The sequence below is a fragment of the Ctenopharyngodon idella genome, chromosome 17 (assembly GCF_019924925.1).
Source record: "Ctenopharyngodon idella isolate HZGC_01 chromosome 17, HZGC01, whole genome shotgun sequence".
NCBI lineage: Eukaryota > Metazoa > Chordata > Actinopteri > Cypriniformes > Xenocyprididae > Ctenopharyngodon > Ctenopharyngodon idella.
In genome coordinates this window covers 17,886,788-17,905,366 of record NC_067236.1, presented here as the reverse complement: position 1 = coordinate 17,905,366, position 18,579 = coordinate 17,886,788, and the positions used below count along the sequence as shown (strand labels likewise).

Here is an 18,579-nt window from a genome sequence, read left to right as displayed (position 1 = left end):
CATCATTACTCCAGTCTTCAGTGTCACATGATCCCTTATATGCTCATTTGATACTTAAGAAACATTTCCTATTATTATCAATGTTGAAAACATTTGTGCTGCCTAATATTTTTGTGCTGCCTAATAATATTTTTGTGGAAACTATGTTGCATTTTTATCAGTATTCTTTGAATATAGAAAGTTCAAAAGAACAGCATTATTTGAGATATATATATATATATATATATATATATATATATATATATATATATATATATATATATATATATATAATATAACATTATAAATATCTTCACTGTCACTTTTGATCAATTTAATGCATCCTTGATGAATAAAGGTATTTCTTAAAAAACAAAAAACAAACTGACCACATATTTAGGTTTATTGTCATTGTGGAAGTCTTGTGGATTCATAATCTTCTATTGTGGAGTTTTTCCACTGGGAATATGGCAAATTTTTATTTATTTTTTCTCAAATAAGCTGAAATCATCCTGTATCATCAGCTCATAACAGATTTGTATTGAAAGTTTTATTCTGTTAATGAGAACAATCAGTTTTTCTATGAAGAATTAAACAGGATTTTTACTCCCTGAACCCGACTGCATTTTAAAGCATTATTATTATTATTATTATTATTTATTTATTTTTTTTCTGATGTACTGTACTATTCTGTGCTTTTGTTTTGTTTATTTTAGTTGACTTTCATTGTCCTGCTTGAGTGCTGTTGTGTTTTTTGGTGGTTTAAAATGTTTGTTTATTAGAGGTCTTAGCAAAAGCTCCTCAAGAACAACAGAAGGTTTCATGAGGAGTCAAACCAAGCTCATGTGCTCACCCATTCTCTCTGATTTCCTGTACTTTTCTAGTATGCAGCGCAAGGACTTGCTTCTCCGGTTGAGGAATTATGCTCTGTAGGTATGCAGTTGTAGAATTACATTCCTGGACATAAAACATGCTTGAATTTGGAAGTTGTGAACACGTGCGACGTGACTACAAGAAACTTCCTCTGTACTTATTGTTTTATTTGTTCAGCTTTTTGAATCTGATAGCTCCTCAACTTCAATGACCTCATAAGAAATTAAAGTGTCCACTGATGCAGTAAGTTATCCGGGTATTGTTTAGTCTCTCTTTCTCTTCTCAACTGATTTTCAGGCTAAGTTTGGCTGGAAAAGCCGTGTTTGATGTTCAACTAGAGCAGACAGGCTGTTCCCGCCTCTGCTGCTCTCTGATCTCAGTCTCTGTTCCTCCATGTGGATGAAATTTAGAAGGCAACCTGCTTCTGTCTCTTTATTTTGGGCCCTCACACAGAGCCAATGAATCTTGTACCGTCGATTTGGATCATTTAATTTTTACATTAAAGGAGGGATCTGAGCCATATCATAGAAACTTGGGAGTAGCCTTTTTTTGGATAGTAAGCCACCAACAAACATGGGAAACATGCTAAAAAAAACAGCCAAAACATCTTATATCAATGACCTGGAAACCTCCTTACAGTACTTAAAGGATTATTTCACTTCAGAATTAAAATTTCCCAAGTTTTTTATGATATGGCTCAGATCCCTCCTTTAATGTAAAAATTAGATGATCCAAATTGAGGGTACAAGATTCATTGGCTCTGTCTGAGGGTCTGAAGTGAACTAATCCTTTAATATAATAATAATAATAATAATAATATTATTAATAACTTGCATAACTACCTTAGCATGGTGATGACTTTCAAGGACAAACACAACCAATCTTTAGAAAATGTAACACATTTGACTTGAGAAAGGAGGCCTTTTGGTGTGAATTATTATTTTTTTTTCTTCACACCTACCCTATGTGCAGTCGTTCATGTTAAAGTCACATGCCATATGTCATTGAATTAGCATTAGCACCTTAGCAATACTAACATGATTGACTATAAATTGTAAATTTAAAGACAGAAATGAATATGGGCTATATCATGAATTGTACTGAACATAGGTACTTGTCTCTTGGAGGTTAGCTCGAGCAACACTCTGGAGGAAATGTGGCTTATCTTGGGAACACTTCTGGCACACTAGCCTCTTATCTCTGCTTGCAAGTAAAGTTGAATTTGCTGCCTTGCCGGGACCTATTTTAGAGATGGATTGCCAAGTGAATCAGTAAATCAGGAAGAAATACATTCAGCCCAGGAGCAGAGATGAGGAGGCATCTGCTGGCAAACTGCTACATTTGCATTGGAGGTGCTAGAGAGTCACACAGGTGCAAAATGAAGTACAGAGTAGATTCCCATGGGAAACGACAGGTGCCAGATGCAGGTTTGGCAGGCCCGACTTGACAGGCTTGTTCTTTTTCTCCATGAAGTAAATTTTTTGCATAATCTTTACCTTGACATCCTTTACCTTGATTTTTTTTTTTTTTTTTTTTTTAGTACGACATTGTTTTTTTTAACAGGCATGGTAAGACCTTACTTTGTGTTTTGAGCTTTTTTCAATCCAGATCATCTGCTGTAACAATGTCATTTTTTAAAAATATTCTTTTTATGTTTCACTAATAATGAAAACAAGACAAAATGGCACATTCATATATTAGAGGATGTTCACATATGTTGCATTCTCGCTGCTAAGTTTTTAATTGTTGCTTTATGTACACGTGTTTTACACGGGTGCTACTTATTGCTGTTTTTTTTTAGCGCCTCACGCCATGAGAGTCGTGTTGAAAGTAGTTTTGTGCCACTTCATCTACCAATTTTTGATTGCAAAAAATTGTACCGGTATTATTAAAAAATTTATATTTGAAAAATTAAATATTGAAATCATCTTAATACTACACATACAATAATATCGTAAATAATCCAACACAATTGTCTGGTTGACACTCCAACATTCCATCATAAAATGTATGGTCATATGCATCGGTTTACTCCAAAAGAATAACTTCTGATGCGACGTAGGATGTAGGAGTAGTGTAGGCTTGGACGCCTCTTGCGGTTCAAACAAATAGGGCTGGGCAACTATCTCAAGCTCCTCTTCTCTTATATTGAAATCCTCCAACATTTCTCCTTAAAACTTTTCTCATTTTAGACTTCTAATTCGTGACCAGTGTTTTGTTTTGCTCTATCCTCTGTGCTTTCACGATCATCAATACGTTATGCGTCAGGTCAGAGGTCACTCTTTCACCATAAATCGATATGTATGGCCGTCTGCCGGAAGGTAGTTATTATAGTTTATAAAGTTTTAAATATGGATATATATATATATATATATATATATATATATATATATATTTTTTTTTTTTACAAAAGCGCTTCACTTCAGAAGGCCTTTATTAACCCCCTGGAGCCGTGTGGATATCTTTTATGATGGATGGATACTTCAAAATCTCACACCCTCTTCACTACCATTATAAAGCTTGGAAGAGCCAGGATATTTTTTAATATAACTCTGATTGTGTTCATCTGAAAGAAGATAGTCATATACACCTAGGATGGCTTGAGGATGAGTAAAGCTTGGGGTAATTTTCATTTTTGGGTGAACTATCCCTTTAAGACAAAGTGTGTCTAGAACAGTTCTGCTACTCATTAGCTATCTACCCATTTATGATGCCTTAAAATATGACGCAACTGTGCTTCTCTCCAATCTGTGTGAGAAGGTGATGAAGTGCCCATATTCTAGCAGGCATCAATACAGACATAACTCTCCTGTAGGTTTGGAAATCCAGAACTGGTTACTTGGTCCATAACTGATCCCTGAATGTCCCAAAAGGATGATGGGAGATTGAGATTGCTCCTTGTGTAGAAGTATGTGTCAGGCCTGTTATTGGCAGTCTCAAAAGAACAGCATTCCACACTGCCACAGGAGCTGTCAGAGGAGTTTAATGTCCCTCCTCAAAGCCGATCTGCTTCCCTTTGGCGAAGTTGTGCTCTGTTGAGCAGTCGGTTGCTTAGATACCAAATGTGAGGCACGAAGGGGAGCTGTGTCGTGTCATCAAATGGAACAAGTTTTGTTTACCCCCCTGCTTTGTTAATGGAACAGCTGCTGTATCATAAAACATAAGCACAATTGAGACCGTTTTGCTGTAGGGTGTAGCATTTAATCAGTTAAAATGTGTAGCTCAGTAAATAAAAGGCATTTGTTTTACAGCGTGGACGTGCTTCATGTCCTAGGGGTTTTCTTTTATACTTTTTGTTGTAAAATTGTGAAAGGCCTTAAAAGGAAAAAAAAAAAGACCAAGACTAATTGAATTTGTTTGGCCATTCTGCACTTTTGAATTTTTAGTTTGGTAGGTTTTTCTCTCTGCATGTTGCATTTGTCAATTGTGTTCACAAGTAGTATACTAGTTCAAAAAATAATGCACAAAAAACGACCAAAAAGTACCATCATTTTTGGACATGTACTATGGTAATTCCATGACAATTTCATAGTATTCATAATTTCATAAAGCTCACAATGTTGTTCATTTTTTCTTAGTCACTTAACATAAAAGCGTCTAAATGGAAAGCTTGTTATAGTAAATTACTAAATGTAAATATAATCATTTAATTACTATGGTATATATTAATTTACCATAGTATATTGTTATTAATTTTTTAATATATTGATTGGTATTATTATTAAATATTACATACCATTACATTACATTTAATATAATAATTATTTGCGTGTGTGTGTGTGTGTGTGTGTGTATATATATATATATATATATATATATATATATATATATATATATATATATATATAATTAATTATACAGTGCACAGCATAAATGAGTACACCCCCTCTGAAACTTCTGAAAGTCAGCAATTACTCAATTACTTAGAAGACATGTTAGGGTTCTTTAGAGATATAATGTTCCAGCAAGTCTGCTTAATCAGTTACCAAAGAAGCATGTTGAAATTATTCAGGAAAATAAGATTTTCTTATCAAGGTGATAAAATGTTGTGTAGCAAAAATGAGTACACCCTCCTAAAAGTTACTAAAACATTTTCTGGTGTAAGTTTAAGGCAGTGTTTGATCAACAGGTAAGTTTGTTGAACCAAAACATTTAAAGAGAAGTAATTTCTTGACAATTAAAAGTGTGATATAGCCCACTGAATCATTCTCATACTTAATGCTGACAACAATGGAACCACTTGGGAGAGAACTGTCAGGAGACTTATTTCTTAGAACAAAAGAGGACAGTGGTACGAGAGGATTACCAAATCATTGTTTTAAGTGTGAAATTATAGCAACAGTAACACAGAAATTCAAAAACATTGCACTTGTGATAATGCCCCTGAAATAATCAGTCCTTCATTTTAAGCTTTCATTTAGTGATGAGGGATTTTTTTGCTAGACAAAAAGCAGGAGAAATACCAAGCGAGTGTCTCAGAGCCAGCAAAAGCTATAAAAAGAGTGAATGTTTATCTCACAGAGTAAGATGCAGCCTGCAGAAATAACATGCATGGTTGTTGTTCTCACTGGAACTACCTACTGTAGCCAAAGCACAATAAAGTCAGTTAGCCATTTCCAAAGCCCATATTTACAAAATATAGATTCTGGGAATCAATACTCTGGTCTCATGAGACCAAATCAATCATTTTGGATCTAACAGCAACCAAAATGTTATGGTGTTGCTAGAGGAGGAGTACAGTGAGAAGTGCCTGGTTCCCACAGTAAAGTTCAGTGGTAGTAAAGCTCTTATATAGGGATGTATGAGTGCTGAAGGTGTGAGGGAGTTGTGCTTTATCAATGCTGTCATGAATTCCCACACCACTGTGTAATTTAATACACAAACTTGAAACATAAGATTTTTTCAACATGACAATGAGGATATGCATTCTCCCAAATTGAAAAACCTTCTGTGGACATGTATTGCACTCAATCTTAACACTCTTGAGCACCTGTGGGGGATTCTGTAGAGATGAGTTGAGCAGCACTCCCCATTAAAGATCAGGGCATTTAAGGAGCTCATCATCCAGGAGTTAAACAGGACAGATGTGACAATTTGTCATGAACTTGTACACTCCTTGCCAAGAAGGGTCAGAGCAGTATATTCCAAATTATGGAGGGCATACTAAGTGCTAGAATATTATACATTTGTTGAATTAAATCTAGGGTGTACTCATTTCTGCAATCCTTAATTTAAACAAAATTGGCTAATTGACTTATTTTATGGCTATTAATAACATGTATTTCTCAGTTTTTATTATGTATATGTTTAATACATTTTAGTTTTGCCATCTTTCCATGAATTGTATTAGTGATCAAAAAGAAAATACATCTTTTGTATTTGTTCAGAGGGGGTGTACTCATTTATGCTTCTGCACTGTGTGTGTGTGTGTGTGTGTGTGTATATATATATAAATATATAAATATATATATATATATATATATATATATATATATATATATATATATATATATATATATATATATATATATATATATAATACACCTCAAATTCAAAATAAAAATACAATAAAAAGCATAAAATTGATAACATAAAAATAATAACAGAAATAAAAATGAAAGTTTGATTAAATTTGATTCAGTTAATTACCATTATTTTTTTTTTTAAATGCTACTTGCGATTTGTTAGCTAAGAATGTGTTTGTTTTAGTATCTTAACCACAACACAAAATGTTTAATTCAGATGCTATAAAATTGTTTGTTGATTCTTTTTATTTGCCTATTTCATGCAAAGGTGCATAAATGGAAAAAGTTCCACCAACCTCACTTTTCTCTCTCTCGCTGAAACGTGTCTGAATAGGGCGTATTTTATTGTAATTCTGTTACTGTTTGAGGTTTATAGCTAAGAGAAACAGAATAAGAATCAGTGTCTTGCATTTCCTTCCTCTTTGCCAGGAATCATTGCCAAGGCTCTTTGTCATTGTTAAAACTGACTGGTAGTGTCACAGATAGCTTAACTGCTCTAGGTTTAGTATCGCTTATTGCAATGATATTGATTACCAGTTGAATGATATGGATTTGCCACTTTGAAGAGGTTGTTCATGTCTTCCTGTTTAACTCAAATGAGTGCCTAACCTCCCTTTTTGTACTACCAGTAATATATTACATTGCCATAAATTATTGAAGTGAGTGTCTTTCTACATTATTCATTCGCTTTGAAGACACTTTCACCCGAGTTTGACTTTTACTGGCAAAATCCGATGTCTGAATCATGCTGCAAGGATTTTATTTTTACTTTTTTATTTTTTTTGTGGCATGTTTTCTGAGCTGACTCACTTCTACAGAATTTGTACGCATAATCCCTGTACATTTTGAGTTCAGTTGGTTAAATACTAATCAAGCTTGTTAACTAACTGCTATGATTAAATAATGTATGACTAAACTTGGACTCACGTATTTCTCCAGTGAGCCAAAAATGTCCTCACATTTGAGGCTCTAGGGGATCTGGAGGGCCACTTGTTGGAATGACCCATTGGAATTGGCTATTTTAAGCTTATGATTTCAGTTCTAAGGCCATCACATAAATGTTTTTAGACTTTAGTCAGAATTGCCATTTAATAAGTCAAAAAATATGGCTTATGTACCAAGTCTGAATGAGGCGTGAAAGGATGATGCAACAACCAATAAATCTCTTTCATGAAAGTCTGTATCAAAGGTTGTCAAGCTTCTTTAATGCATAGCTAAAGGCTAATGAAATTGAACAGCGTTAAAAATATTGATGCTAGTGTTCATGCCAAATCTTTACATCTCATATTCAAACAGTAGCTGGTGTTTGTCAGAATGAAAACAATACCTGCTGCTGGAAAATCCAACTAAAACCAGCTTCTGCTTGGTTCAAGCTGTTTTAAAGCGGTCAAATCAAATGGTCTACAAATTGTTTGGATCAATGTTGATCCATTTTGTTCAAACTGGTTAAAGCTGGTAGACCACCATGTCTATTTTGGGGGCCTGGTTGAGCTGGTTGGTTAACCATGTTCCAAACCATATCTTGACCTAATTGCCAGACTAGACCACTCAAAGTGGTATGGCCTCTTTTTCTCCCACTGAATTGAATGTATTGTTTTCTTTTAAGGTATTTTTGTCTATTCTGAGTGGAGACCTACATGCACCTGATGCTATTTTTAACCTCAGAGGCCATGCTACGTGATTATTCATAACTACCTGAGTGTAGTCAGGGATACTGACTGTAAACATGACTTGCAGGTCAATTTTCCATTCCAGAGACACCTTCTAAAAACACTACTCACTCACACCTCCTCGTCACTCTGTTTGTCATCTGTCTGTTTTGTGAATGATTGCTGGTGCTAGCTACAAGGCTAATGGGTGTTTTACAGTATATGTTGTTTCTGTTCATATTTAAAGGAGTATAGATAAGGATGAAAGACACAGATGAAGAAAATGAACGCAGTGCGCATACAATGATCAGTTAAACAGCTATGTAAAGCTGCGTAAATACAGATTTATTCACTTAATATGAATGTTTAACGGGAATTTCATATGATATCTGTGGTATTTTGACAAATTCTGAAGATTCATAATACATTTATTAGATTTTAGACTTTATTTTAACTATGGCAGTTATAGTTTCCTCATGTGGTTATACTACTGTAATTAACCATGCAGATAGTTGAAGGGTTAGTTCACCCAAAAATGAAAATTCTGTCATTTATCACTGACCCTCATGTCCTTCCAAACCTGTAAGACCTTCGTTCCTCTTCAAAACACAAATTAAAATATTTTTGATGGAATCCGAGAGGTTTATGACTCGTTCATAACCAGCAATATATAATATTGTCCAGAAAAGTAGTTAAGACATCGTTAAAACAGTTCATGTGACTACAGTGGTTCAACCTTAATTTTATGAAGTGACAAGAATACTTTTTGTGGGCAAAAACAAAACAAAAATAACAACTTTATTGAAGGCTTGAATTGTCTCTTGTTTTTGAATTCAGGAGCCATGGACTAGTTTAAATCATTGAGTATGAGTGTCTTTGTGTATGTTTCCTTTACCTATATTTAGCATGTTTGTTGACATTTTTCTTTTTAACACCCAAACACTAATGGTGTCACATTTAGCAACCCATGTTTGAGCTTTAGTACAATGTGAACTTAATACTCGCCCTTTATGTTAGTATTTCCCCTCAAATATAAAGGATTGCTTACATTTCACAGAGATATTTACTCAGCACACAGTGACCAAATCTTAATATTGACCTTTAGTAAGTCATTCCCTGTTTCTCTATGTTCCCAAATGTCCCTTTCCTCATATATTTCTCTCTCAGCTGAAAGGCTGAAGGTGTCTGTGGAAACAAAGCCAGATGGCTTTCTGCAAAGAGAGATGGTTTAGAGCCAAAGGGGGACAAAATCTGTCATCACTGTCTCTCTTTCTGTCTCTGTGTCCTTACTGCTGAGACCCATGCTATTTAGATTGGTGATCGTAACTCTCTAAACATTTGCAGCACAAACAGCATGCAAAAAATTGTTGACTGAATTATTTGATAATGAGGAAGGCTGTTAAAGGGATAGTTCGCCCAAAAATGAAAATGTACTTATCCTCATGTTGTTCCAAACCAGATATACTTTCTTCTAGGGTTGTCACGGTACCAAAATTTCAGTAGTCTGTATTAATACAAGTAATTTTGCAGTTCTCTGTACCAGAGCAAAAACTTGGATTGAGTACTTGAATTAAGTGTTGTCCTGTTTTGTTGTCCGTTGGTTATCATCGCAGTTTCCGATTTCAATTGCACATTTAAATACAGTTGTCAATCCAGAAACTTTGCAGGGTGCTTAGCAGCATGAAAACTAAGCTTGTATTCAGATTGTCAATTGGTAATAAACAGAAAGCAAGAGAAGAGCCTCCCCTTTAGAATTACTAAGGCTGTCAATCTCTAAAGCGCAAGCTTGCTATTCTGAATTGTTGCAGAAACTCCCGTTATAATAATAAAAACTTGTCTTAATTGTACAACAAATTTCTTTACATCGTGTTTACACTTTGTTGGTTATAATAAAAGGATTTTCACGTGTGCAGCTCACGTTAAACAGGTGTTAAAGGGTTATTTCAACCAAAAATCTCCCTCAAGCCTTCCTAGGTGTATATGACTTTCTTCTTTCAGAGTTATATTAAAAAATATTCTTGCTCTTCCAAGCTTTATAATGGGAGTGAATAGTAACAGATATTTTATTAGTAATAGATATTTTGAAGCCCAAAAAAATCACATCTGTCCATCATAAAAGTAATTCACACAGGGGGTAAATAAAGAATTTCTGAAGCGAAGCGATGCGTTTTTGTCAGAAAAATATCCATAAAAATAAATTTATAAAGTAGATTCACTGGCTTCCATACGTGAGTCAGTTCCGGCAGAGGTTTGTTGCCCAGCCCTATTGTTTGAACCGCGAGAGGCGTCTACTCTCACCAGATTATAGTCTATGAAGTTATAAACATGGATAGTTTTCTTACAAAAACCCATCACTTCAGAAGGCCTTTATTAACCCCCTGGAGCCATATGGATTACTTTTATGATGGACGGATGTGCTTTTTTGGACTTCAAAATATCGGTTACTATTCACTCCCATTATAAAGCTTGAAAGAGACAGAATATTTTTTTAGTATAACTCCGATTGCATTTGACTGAAAGAAGAAAGTCATACACACCTAGGATGGCTTGAGGGTGAGTAAATTATGGGATAATTTTAATTTTTGGGTGAACTTAACTATAAGGGGATTCTGACTAACTTACTGAATAGCACCTCTGATAGGCCATTGTGTTCACACACTCAACAGATATGATTGTGATTGGCCACAATGCTCAACGCTTGTAAAAATACCCTGTAAATAGAAACCTTTGACGCTAAGAGAACACTCAAACAAACAAACACGAACAAGAGTGCTTGAAAGCAGTGTCTATGTGACCTGGTATATTCAGCGGTCACTGAATATACCAGGTCCTCTCTAATACCGGTACTGCAGAAATCCTGGTTCAGTAGCCACTGACACTGCTACGTAGTAGGTTTGACAACCCTTTCTTCTGTGGAAAACCAAAGGTGTTGATTACTTTTTATTTTTATACTTTTTATTATTAGAATTTTTTGTATAGTTAATAAAATAGTTACTCAGTTAATTGTATGACACAGCTGGTTATGTGATGCAAATATGGCAGCGGCCATGAGGGAGTGACCTGCCCCATGTTTAATATGCCAAACTTTTTAATTAGCAAAAATGACTGACCGCCCCTTTAAGGCAGTGAGAACAGATGAGGTGTTGCTTTGAGGTGATGCATATACCTATGCACAGTTCAGTCATTTGTGTCATCATGCAATGCTTTAACTTTAGCATTTTCGCTTTTGCTTTCTGGTTGATAAAACATGAGAAACCATGGGAATGGGTCTCATTCACTAATAATTGCGTACACTATTCGGATTTATACTGTACGCACATTTGAACTTATCACTTTCCACCTAATTCACCTGAGTTTGTTCTTAACCTTGTTCTAGTGTTGATGAATTCAGAGTATTCTAAATGAGCGACTGTGCGCCCAAAGTCATTTACATAAAACACGCCCAAACCATGTCCATATAAGGGCACACCATTTTCTTTCGTCACTCTCAGCAAAGAGGCCACCAAGAGAGTGTGATTTTTGCATACGAATGATATTAGTTGTTCCCACAATTTTTTGTAAATTTGTAATTAATTTTAGATTGAGTTATTGATGAAAGTTATCGATGAAATGATTTGTTTGCAAAAAACTGAGCGCAGATTTTGTACACAAACTTGTGCGTACACATGCTTAGTGAATGAGACCCATTGTCCACCAAGCGATGCTCTGTTTTCAAACCATGTGAATTTTAGAGCAAAGATAGGTTATGTTAATTGGGATTTAATGTCCCAGATTAATTGAGTGTAATTCTGTAGTTCTTTTTAATGGCTCTAAAGCGACCACAAATGCCGGTTTAGGTCAGTTCAATCATGAAAGAGCTCTTAGAGATGTAACAATAGAAAATGGCAAAGGCACATCATCTCCATAAATCTGCCTAACCACAATTACTTACAGTTGTGCGTGTGTGCGTATGCGTGTGCGTGTGTGTGTGTGTGCGCACCAGATTTATCCTGCCAATAACAATGCTTCCTGTGATACAGAAAGCGTAGGGGATATAAAGCAGCCAACAAACTATTGTTTATGGCTCACTGTTGACCCGTTTATGCAGACTGAAACACAATGGCTGCTTCTGTACAGTATAACCGCCTGTAACGTAAAGGCGGCGCGTGAGGCTTCTTGTCAAGGCTGGACACGTTTCCAGCAGTTGAAATGTTTTAGACAGGGAAATCCAGAACGAAAGTGACAAGCACCTGAAGGGGACCAAGGAGATGAGTGGTGTCTCAAGGGAATGACAGAAATAGACCATGGAAAACAAACCAAAAGCCTTCTGACTGAAGTTTCAATAACATTATTCTAAACAGAACGCTACTGTCGTCTTTCCAGCACATTTTCTGACATTTTTAGAATAGGGAGGAGCAATTTATTTTAGTCAATTTTTCAGCTTGCGTTATAGGACGGGACTTTGGTTGTTGTCCATGACAGAATCTTATCCCCCTTCTTCAATGCCCCATGTTATTTTATTTATTTATTTATTTTTGGCTAAGGTGCAGCTTGTTAGCTGAAACTGAACAAAAGAAATTGAGTTACAGTTAATACAGTAATAGCCTTAGTGATATCATTTAGTATTTTCAAAGGCTAAAGCTGTTAGCTCACTAACTAAAGGCTAACTGAAAACACACACACAAAAAAGAGAATTAAATGTTTAATTCAGCCATTTCAGCTTCAAAGGTATATTGTGATATTTAATTTAAAGGGTTAGTTCACCCAAAAATGAAAATTCTGTCATTAATTACTCACCCTCATGCTGTTTTATTTCGTTAATCTTCGGAACGCAAATTAAGATATTTTGTTTAAATCCGATGGCTCCGTGAGGCCTACATAGGGAGCAATGACATTTCCTCTGACACGCTGATTCATAACACTCCGAAGCTTCCTGAAGCAGTGTTTTGAAATCGGCCATCACTAAATAAGTCGTTATTTCATTTTTTTTTTTTGGCGCACCAAAAATATTCTCGTCGCTTTATAATATTAATATTGAACCACTGTACTCACATGAACTGATTTAAATATGTTTTTAGTACCTTTATGGATCTTGAGAGAGGAAATGTCATTGCTCCCTATGCAGGCCTCACTGAGCCATCGGATTTAAACAAAAATATCTTAATTTGTGTTCCGAAGATCAACGAAGGTCTTACGGGTGAGCGTGAGTAATAAATGACAAAATGTTCATTTTTGGGTGAACTAACCCTTTAAAAGGCCAAGATAGGCTATACTGTTAATTTGCTAATTTAAGGCTAACTGATACACATAAGGGGAATTTTTAATTTTACCATTTTTTTGCTTCAGTGACATAATGTGATGTAATTTAAAAGGATAAGGTCGGCATGAAATGGAAGTTGCGTTCTTCCTCATAGTGACGTATATTCGAGAAACAGGTTCTTGAACTAGAAACCATGTAGGACGGGGCTTGATTTTGTGGGAATTGATTAGATGGTTGTGGTTTGCTATTGGTCGATCTCATGTGAATGACAGGTTGCCCTGAATTTTGATTTCATGGTGACTTTAAGCTGTTAGCCTTTAGTGAGTAAGCTAACAGCTAACTAAAACACAAAGAAATAGAATTAAATGTTTCATTTGACCATTTTTAGCTTCTGTAAAATAATACCATAAGTGTTACGTAATTTAAATGACATTTAAATCGCCAAAAAAAATTAAATTCTGTCATTAATTACTCACCCTCATGTTGTTCTTAAGATCTTAATGTGTTCCGAAGATGAACGAAAGTCTTACGGGTTTGGGGTGAGTAATCAATGACAGAATTTTCATTTTCAAAAACCCTTTAATGAACATATTTTCATGATTTAGACCCTGTAAAGCAAATTTCTGACATTTCTAATCAGGCACGGATTATAGTTACTCTGCCAATGGAATGCCTTGTTGAGGATTCTGCAGGGGGACAGGATTTTGCATCTCATTGTTTCTATTTTTTTAATGATCAGTCTACAGTATGTACATGTGTCAGATGATCTGCCATTGAGATGAAAGCTTGTTTTGAAAACAAAACAAGTAGCATAATCAATCATCGGTTTAAATTATCTGAAAGTACTCAAACTCAAGCCCATCCTTATTTCAGATGGAGACCGTGACGGGATAGGCCACGCTTCTTGTAATGGACGTGCTTTGTCCCTGTCAAGTAAAATTGAATGAGTGAACTAAACAAGAGCAAAATGAAAGGAGAGTTAGAGATCAATAAAGCAGTGCAGAGTCGGGAAGGCGGAGTTATTTTAAGCTGGTGACGGATTGTTTCTTTGTTGAGCTGGAGCTCATTTGCATGGCAGCAGGCACATGAAGATGACCTCACTCTTGCTTTATCTCTCTCACACACTCTCTCTCTCTCTCTCTCTCACACACACACACACACACACACACACACACACACACACACACACACACACACACACACACACACACACACACACACACACATTCAAGAGAGTCAGACAGAAGGCCACTGAGCAGCAGGGAGAAAAGTAATGTGTCTGTGTTGCTCCCCAGCTGAGGATATATTCAAAATAGCAACTCGTACTGTTTTTGCAATGTGTATATTTTGCACACTATGCATATTTTCTGTATGCATACAATACCTGTTTGACCTTCTATATTCAGCAAAATGTGCAGTAGTGTATTACACAATACACTTGAATCGACCTCCCATTTCCAGAGTGATGAATGAACTGTAATCTCATTATTCACCAAAACAGGAGACATTTTTAGATAAAAGTTAATCAAAACTGCTTAAAAATATTAAGTAAATGTATACATTTCCTATGTGATTACTGATCATGCATTAAAGGATTAGTTCACTTCAAAATTAAAATTTCCTGATAATTTACTCACCCGCATCTCATCCAAGATGTTTATTTCTTTCTTTCTTTCTTCAAAAGAAATGAAGGTTTTTGAGGAAAACATTCCAGGATTTTTCTCCATATAGTGGACTTCAACAGTTACCAACGGGTTGAAGGTCCAAATTACAGTTTCAGCTTCAAAGGGCTCTACATGATCCCAGATGAGGAATAAGGGTCTTATCTAGCGAAACAATCAGTCATTTTCTAAAAAAAAAAAATTGATATACTTTTTAACCACAAATGCTCATCTTGCACTATAGTTCTGCGATGCGTCACGCATTACAAAGTGAACGAGCAAAGATTAAGTCAAACGGCCTTTACAAAAAAAAAGGTAAAACAACATCAGACGATTTTTAAGTTGGAGGAGAAAATGAGATTGAGTTTTTCGCCCTACCGCAGTACTTCCACCTACGTCTTGCATGACCTTTCCAACGTGATTACGTAATGCGTGGCACATCGCAGAGCAGTGCAAGACAAGCATTTGTGGTTAAAAAGTATATAATTTTTATTTTTTTTAGAAAATTACCAATCGTTTCACTAGATAAGGCTCTTATTCCTCGTCTGGGATCATGTAGAGCTCTTTGAAGCTGCACTGAAACTGCAATTTGGACCTTCAACCCGTTGGTCACTGTTGAAGTCCACTATATGGAGAAAAATCCTGGAATATTTTCTTCAAAAATCTTTGTCTTTCTTTCTTCAGTCGAAAAGAAATTAACATCTTAGATGTTAAGGGGGTGAGTAAATTATCAGGAAATTTTAATTCTAAGGTGAACTATTTCTTTAAACATGCAATTCAATGTGAGGTCATGTGTCAGCAATGTAGCATACTATATTTTTAAAATAGATATTCATGGGATATTTTTCGGGACCTAACTGAGCAACTAGTTGTTAATGATGTATTTAAACGCACATCAGAGATGTGTCTTCTCTGTGCGCAGTGCAAGAAAACAGGGAAATAGGTACGAGCCATGACTCATTCGTGTTGCCAGAAAAAACACAAACAAGATTAAGCCAAAAATAAAGCAAAATAAATACAAAAGCTTCATAAAGTAAGACAAAAATATCGTGACCCATGCTTTAACAACTCCATTACTGGATTGCGATAAGAGCCAAGCCCAAAGGACCTTCTGTGAAGCATCTTTCCAATACAAAACGCCCTGTCCATAGTGATCTGATTAAAAAAGTATTTGGTCGCTGTAATATTATTTTGGTCAAGTGGATAGTCATAGCACAAACGTGCATGTGCTATTGTTGAGTAAGTCACGTTGTGAGTTAAAGAGATATCAAACAAAATACAGTTGGACAGTTGGAACAACAGTTTTCTTTTTTGGGGTGAACTATCCCTTTAAAACAGTTATTTTGCTCTCACAGCGGCAGGTAATGATCTTGCTTAAGTAAAATGTTCCTGAAATTAAAGAAAGAGTGAAAGACTATGATTCAACACAGCAGCCTACTGTACATACTTTATGAGTTTAGTCATATAAAGCACAGAAGACTGTAACGTTCAGGTCCAGACTTGACTTTGTACTGTAACCAGTGACGTCAAGTAAAATAAAACACTTTCATGGGTTTGTGAGCACAAGTTTCTTTTCTTATCACTTAGCATTCATTTTGCAGAGTGGTTGGGCTTGGTTAGTGGTTAGTACATGTATTTGTCATCCATCATGCTGCCCCACCCGAGTTTCATGTCATAAAATCCAAACTTGTACAATTTCAAGTTCCTGCCGCATCAGAAAATTCTTTGAATCCATTGATTTCAATGGACATGGTGTCTTGCAAAGACTAAAGGGACATACACCAGGGATTGTGAAAGTACTTTTTTCGCTATACTGTATGTGTATAAAAATTTATTTAATCAGCTACTTTTGAATGGCCGTTGGCTTTTTTCCCCCATGTAATTTTGTTGTTATGGCATTTACTAGCAGAAACTAACTGCTGCCAAACAGTCGACCCCCAGTTCTGAATCAAGGGAACATTTCAAGCTTGTTATGATGTAATTTCCTCTTCTCATCCACTGACATGACTTTATCCTCTTCACAAATGCATTTATCTTGTGTTAATGTCAACATAAAATTCAGTGTAAAGCCATAATCCAGATAAGACTTGCATTTAACGATTACATGGAGATTAGTTGTGATTTTCCTATCCTAAAGTGTATTTTAGTTTATTTTTTTGAAGTCACAGTCCACGGCTGATCTGAAGAACCTTTCTATTTAATTTGGTCTGTAAGATAAGTTTGAAAGTTGTGCTGCTTTCTGACTTTTCTTCTTGATCAGTGCGAAATTAACCATCTGTGTCTCTCATTAGGTGAACTTTGTGGTGTGCCAGCTCTTCGCCCTGGTCACGGCTTTCTGGTTTAGACTCTACCTGCACCCTAGTAAGACGAGTCCCTTCATCCGGCATGTAGTTGCCACCCTGCTGGGCTTCTATTTGGCCCTCTTCTGCTTTGGCTGGTGAGTGTTTGTCTGCTTCATCCCTCGTATATCTCAGATCTTCCACATTTGATCCATAGCAGCATCATTGATAGCCGGTTAGCAAGCCATTCAATTTATAATGAGGATATGGAGTGCTGGCAGAAGACCAGAGTCTCCTCAGCAGCTACACTGTGAGCTGGTGGAAACTGAGAGATGGTCTGATGGAGCAGTTTGTAGGCCTCTTTATTGATCTGTACATGTTTACAGCAACACACCGTTGTGATTATCAGAGTGTAGGAACTCTGTCCAGTTTTTAAGGAGGCCTGTTTTGTTGTTTTGTTTTGATGTTTTGGTTTTGCTTTGTTTGGTGTTTTGGTTTTGTTTGGTGGTGTTTTTTGTTTTGTTTTGGCGTTTTGTTTATGTTTGGTGTTTGTTTTGTTAGGTGTTTTTGTTTGGTTTTGTTTGGTGTTTTCATTTGTTTTGTCAGGACTGAACCATAAATGCAATTTATCTGCTGTGCTTGTTAGTTCAAATTAAATTCGAGTTTTTTTTTTTTTTTATAACAGAAAATCTGTATTGAGATGCATGGAAGGAGTCGTTATTAACGGATAAAACAGGTGTATGCATTGGTACTGTTTTTATTTTCACTGTGGCCTTCAATAGTTTAATGTTACTGTGCAGTTTATGAAATGGATAAGGAAAAGCAACCACCTTTCAAATGTTTGATTACAAAATGAGGAGCAAAAATAATCTTCATTCCTTAGTTTAAAGATTTAATATTTTATATTTGGGATCCAAATGTTGGAGATCACCTTGAAAACATGGTGAAAGTTACTGTTGACAGTATTTTCTGATTTACGGAGAGATGAAAAGAGATCCCCTCTATAAAAAAAAAAACCTTTAACTCTAATATGTCAACAGATGAATCATAATTTTGAACCTGGCCTTATCCAATATTACATTTCTGTTCTGGAAATGTATGAAATTAGTGCATATTTAATTAATTAATTAATTAATTAATTAATAGATTATTTGCATATTTAACAAACATTTCAGAAAACCTTTAATACAAAACAATTGTCTTACTGTATCTCAATAGTAAATTTGGAAAGATCTATTATAATTAAAATTTTACCCTATTCAAACCAAATATTAAGACATTCTGAGATTCATATTTTATATGAGTGTTTTGCGTATTATTTTTTAACTTTTTCATTTATTTTTATATACTGATAATTAGAGATGCACCGATATA

The 18,579-nt window shown here is 35.4% G+C and overlaps 1 protein-coding gene across 1 annotated transcript in view; it reads left to right on the top strand.

The window, feature by feature from the left end:
- LOC127498249 (lysophospholipid acyltransferase 2-like) overlaps positions 1–18,579 on the top strand; it is a 71,506-nt gene that overhangs the window by 12,782 nt on the left and 40,145 nt on the right. The window contains exon 2 of the mRNA XM_051867389.1: positions 17,218–17,363. Within this exon, the coding sequence (XP_051723349.1) occupies positions 17,218–17,363 (146 nt within the window). The remainder of the gene's footprint in view (positions 1–17,217; positions 17,364–18,579) is intronic.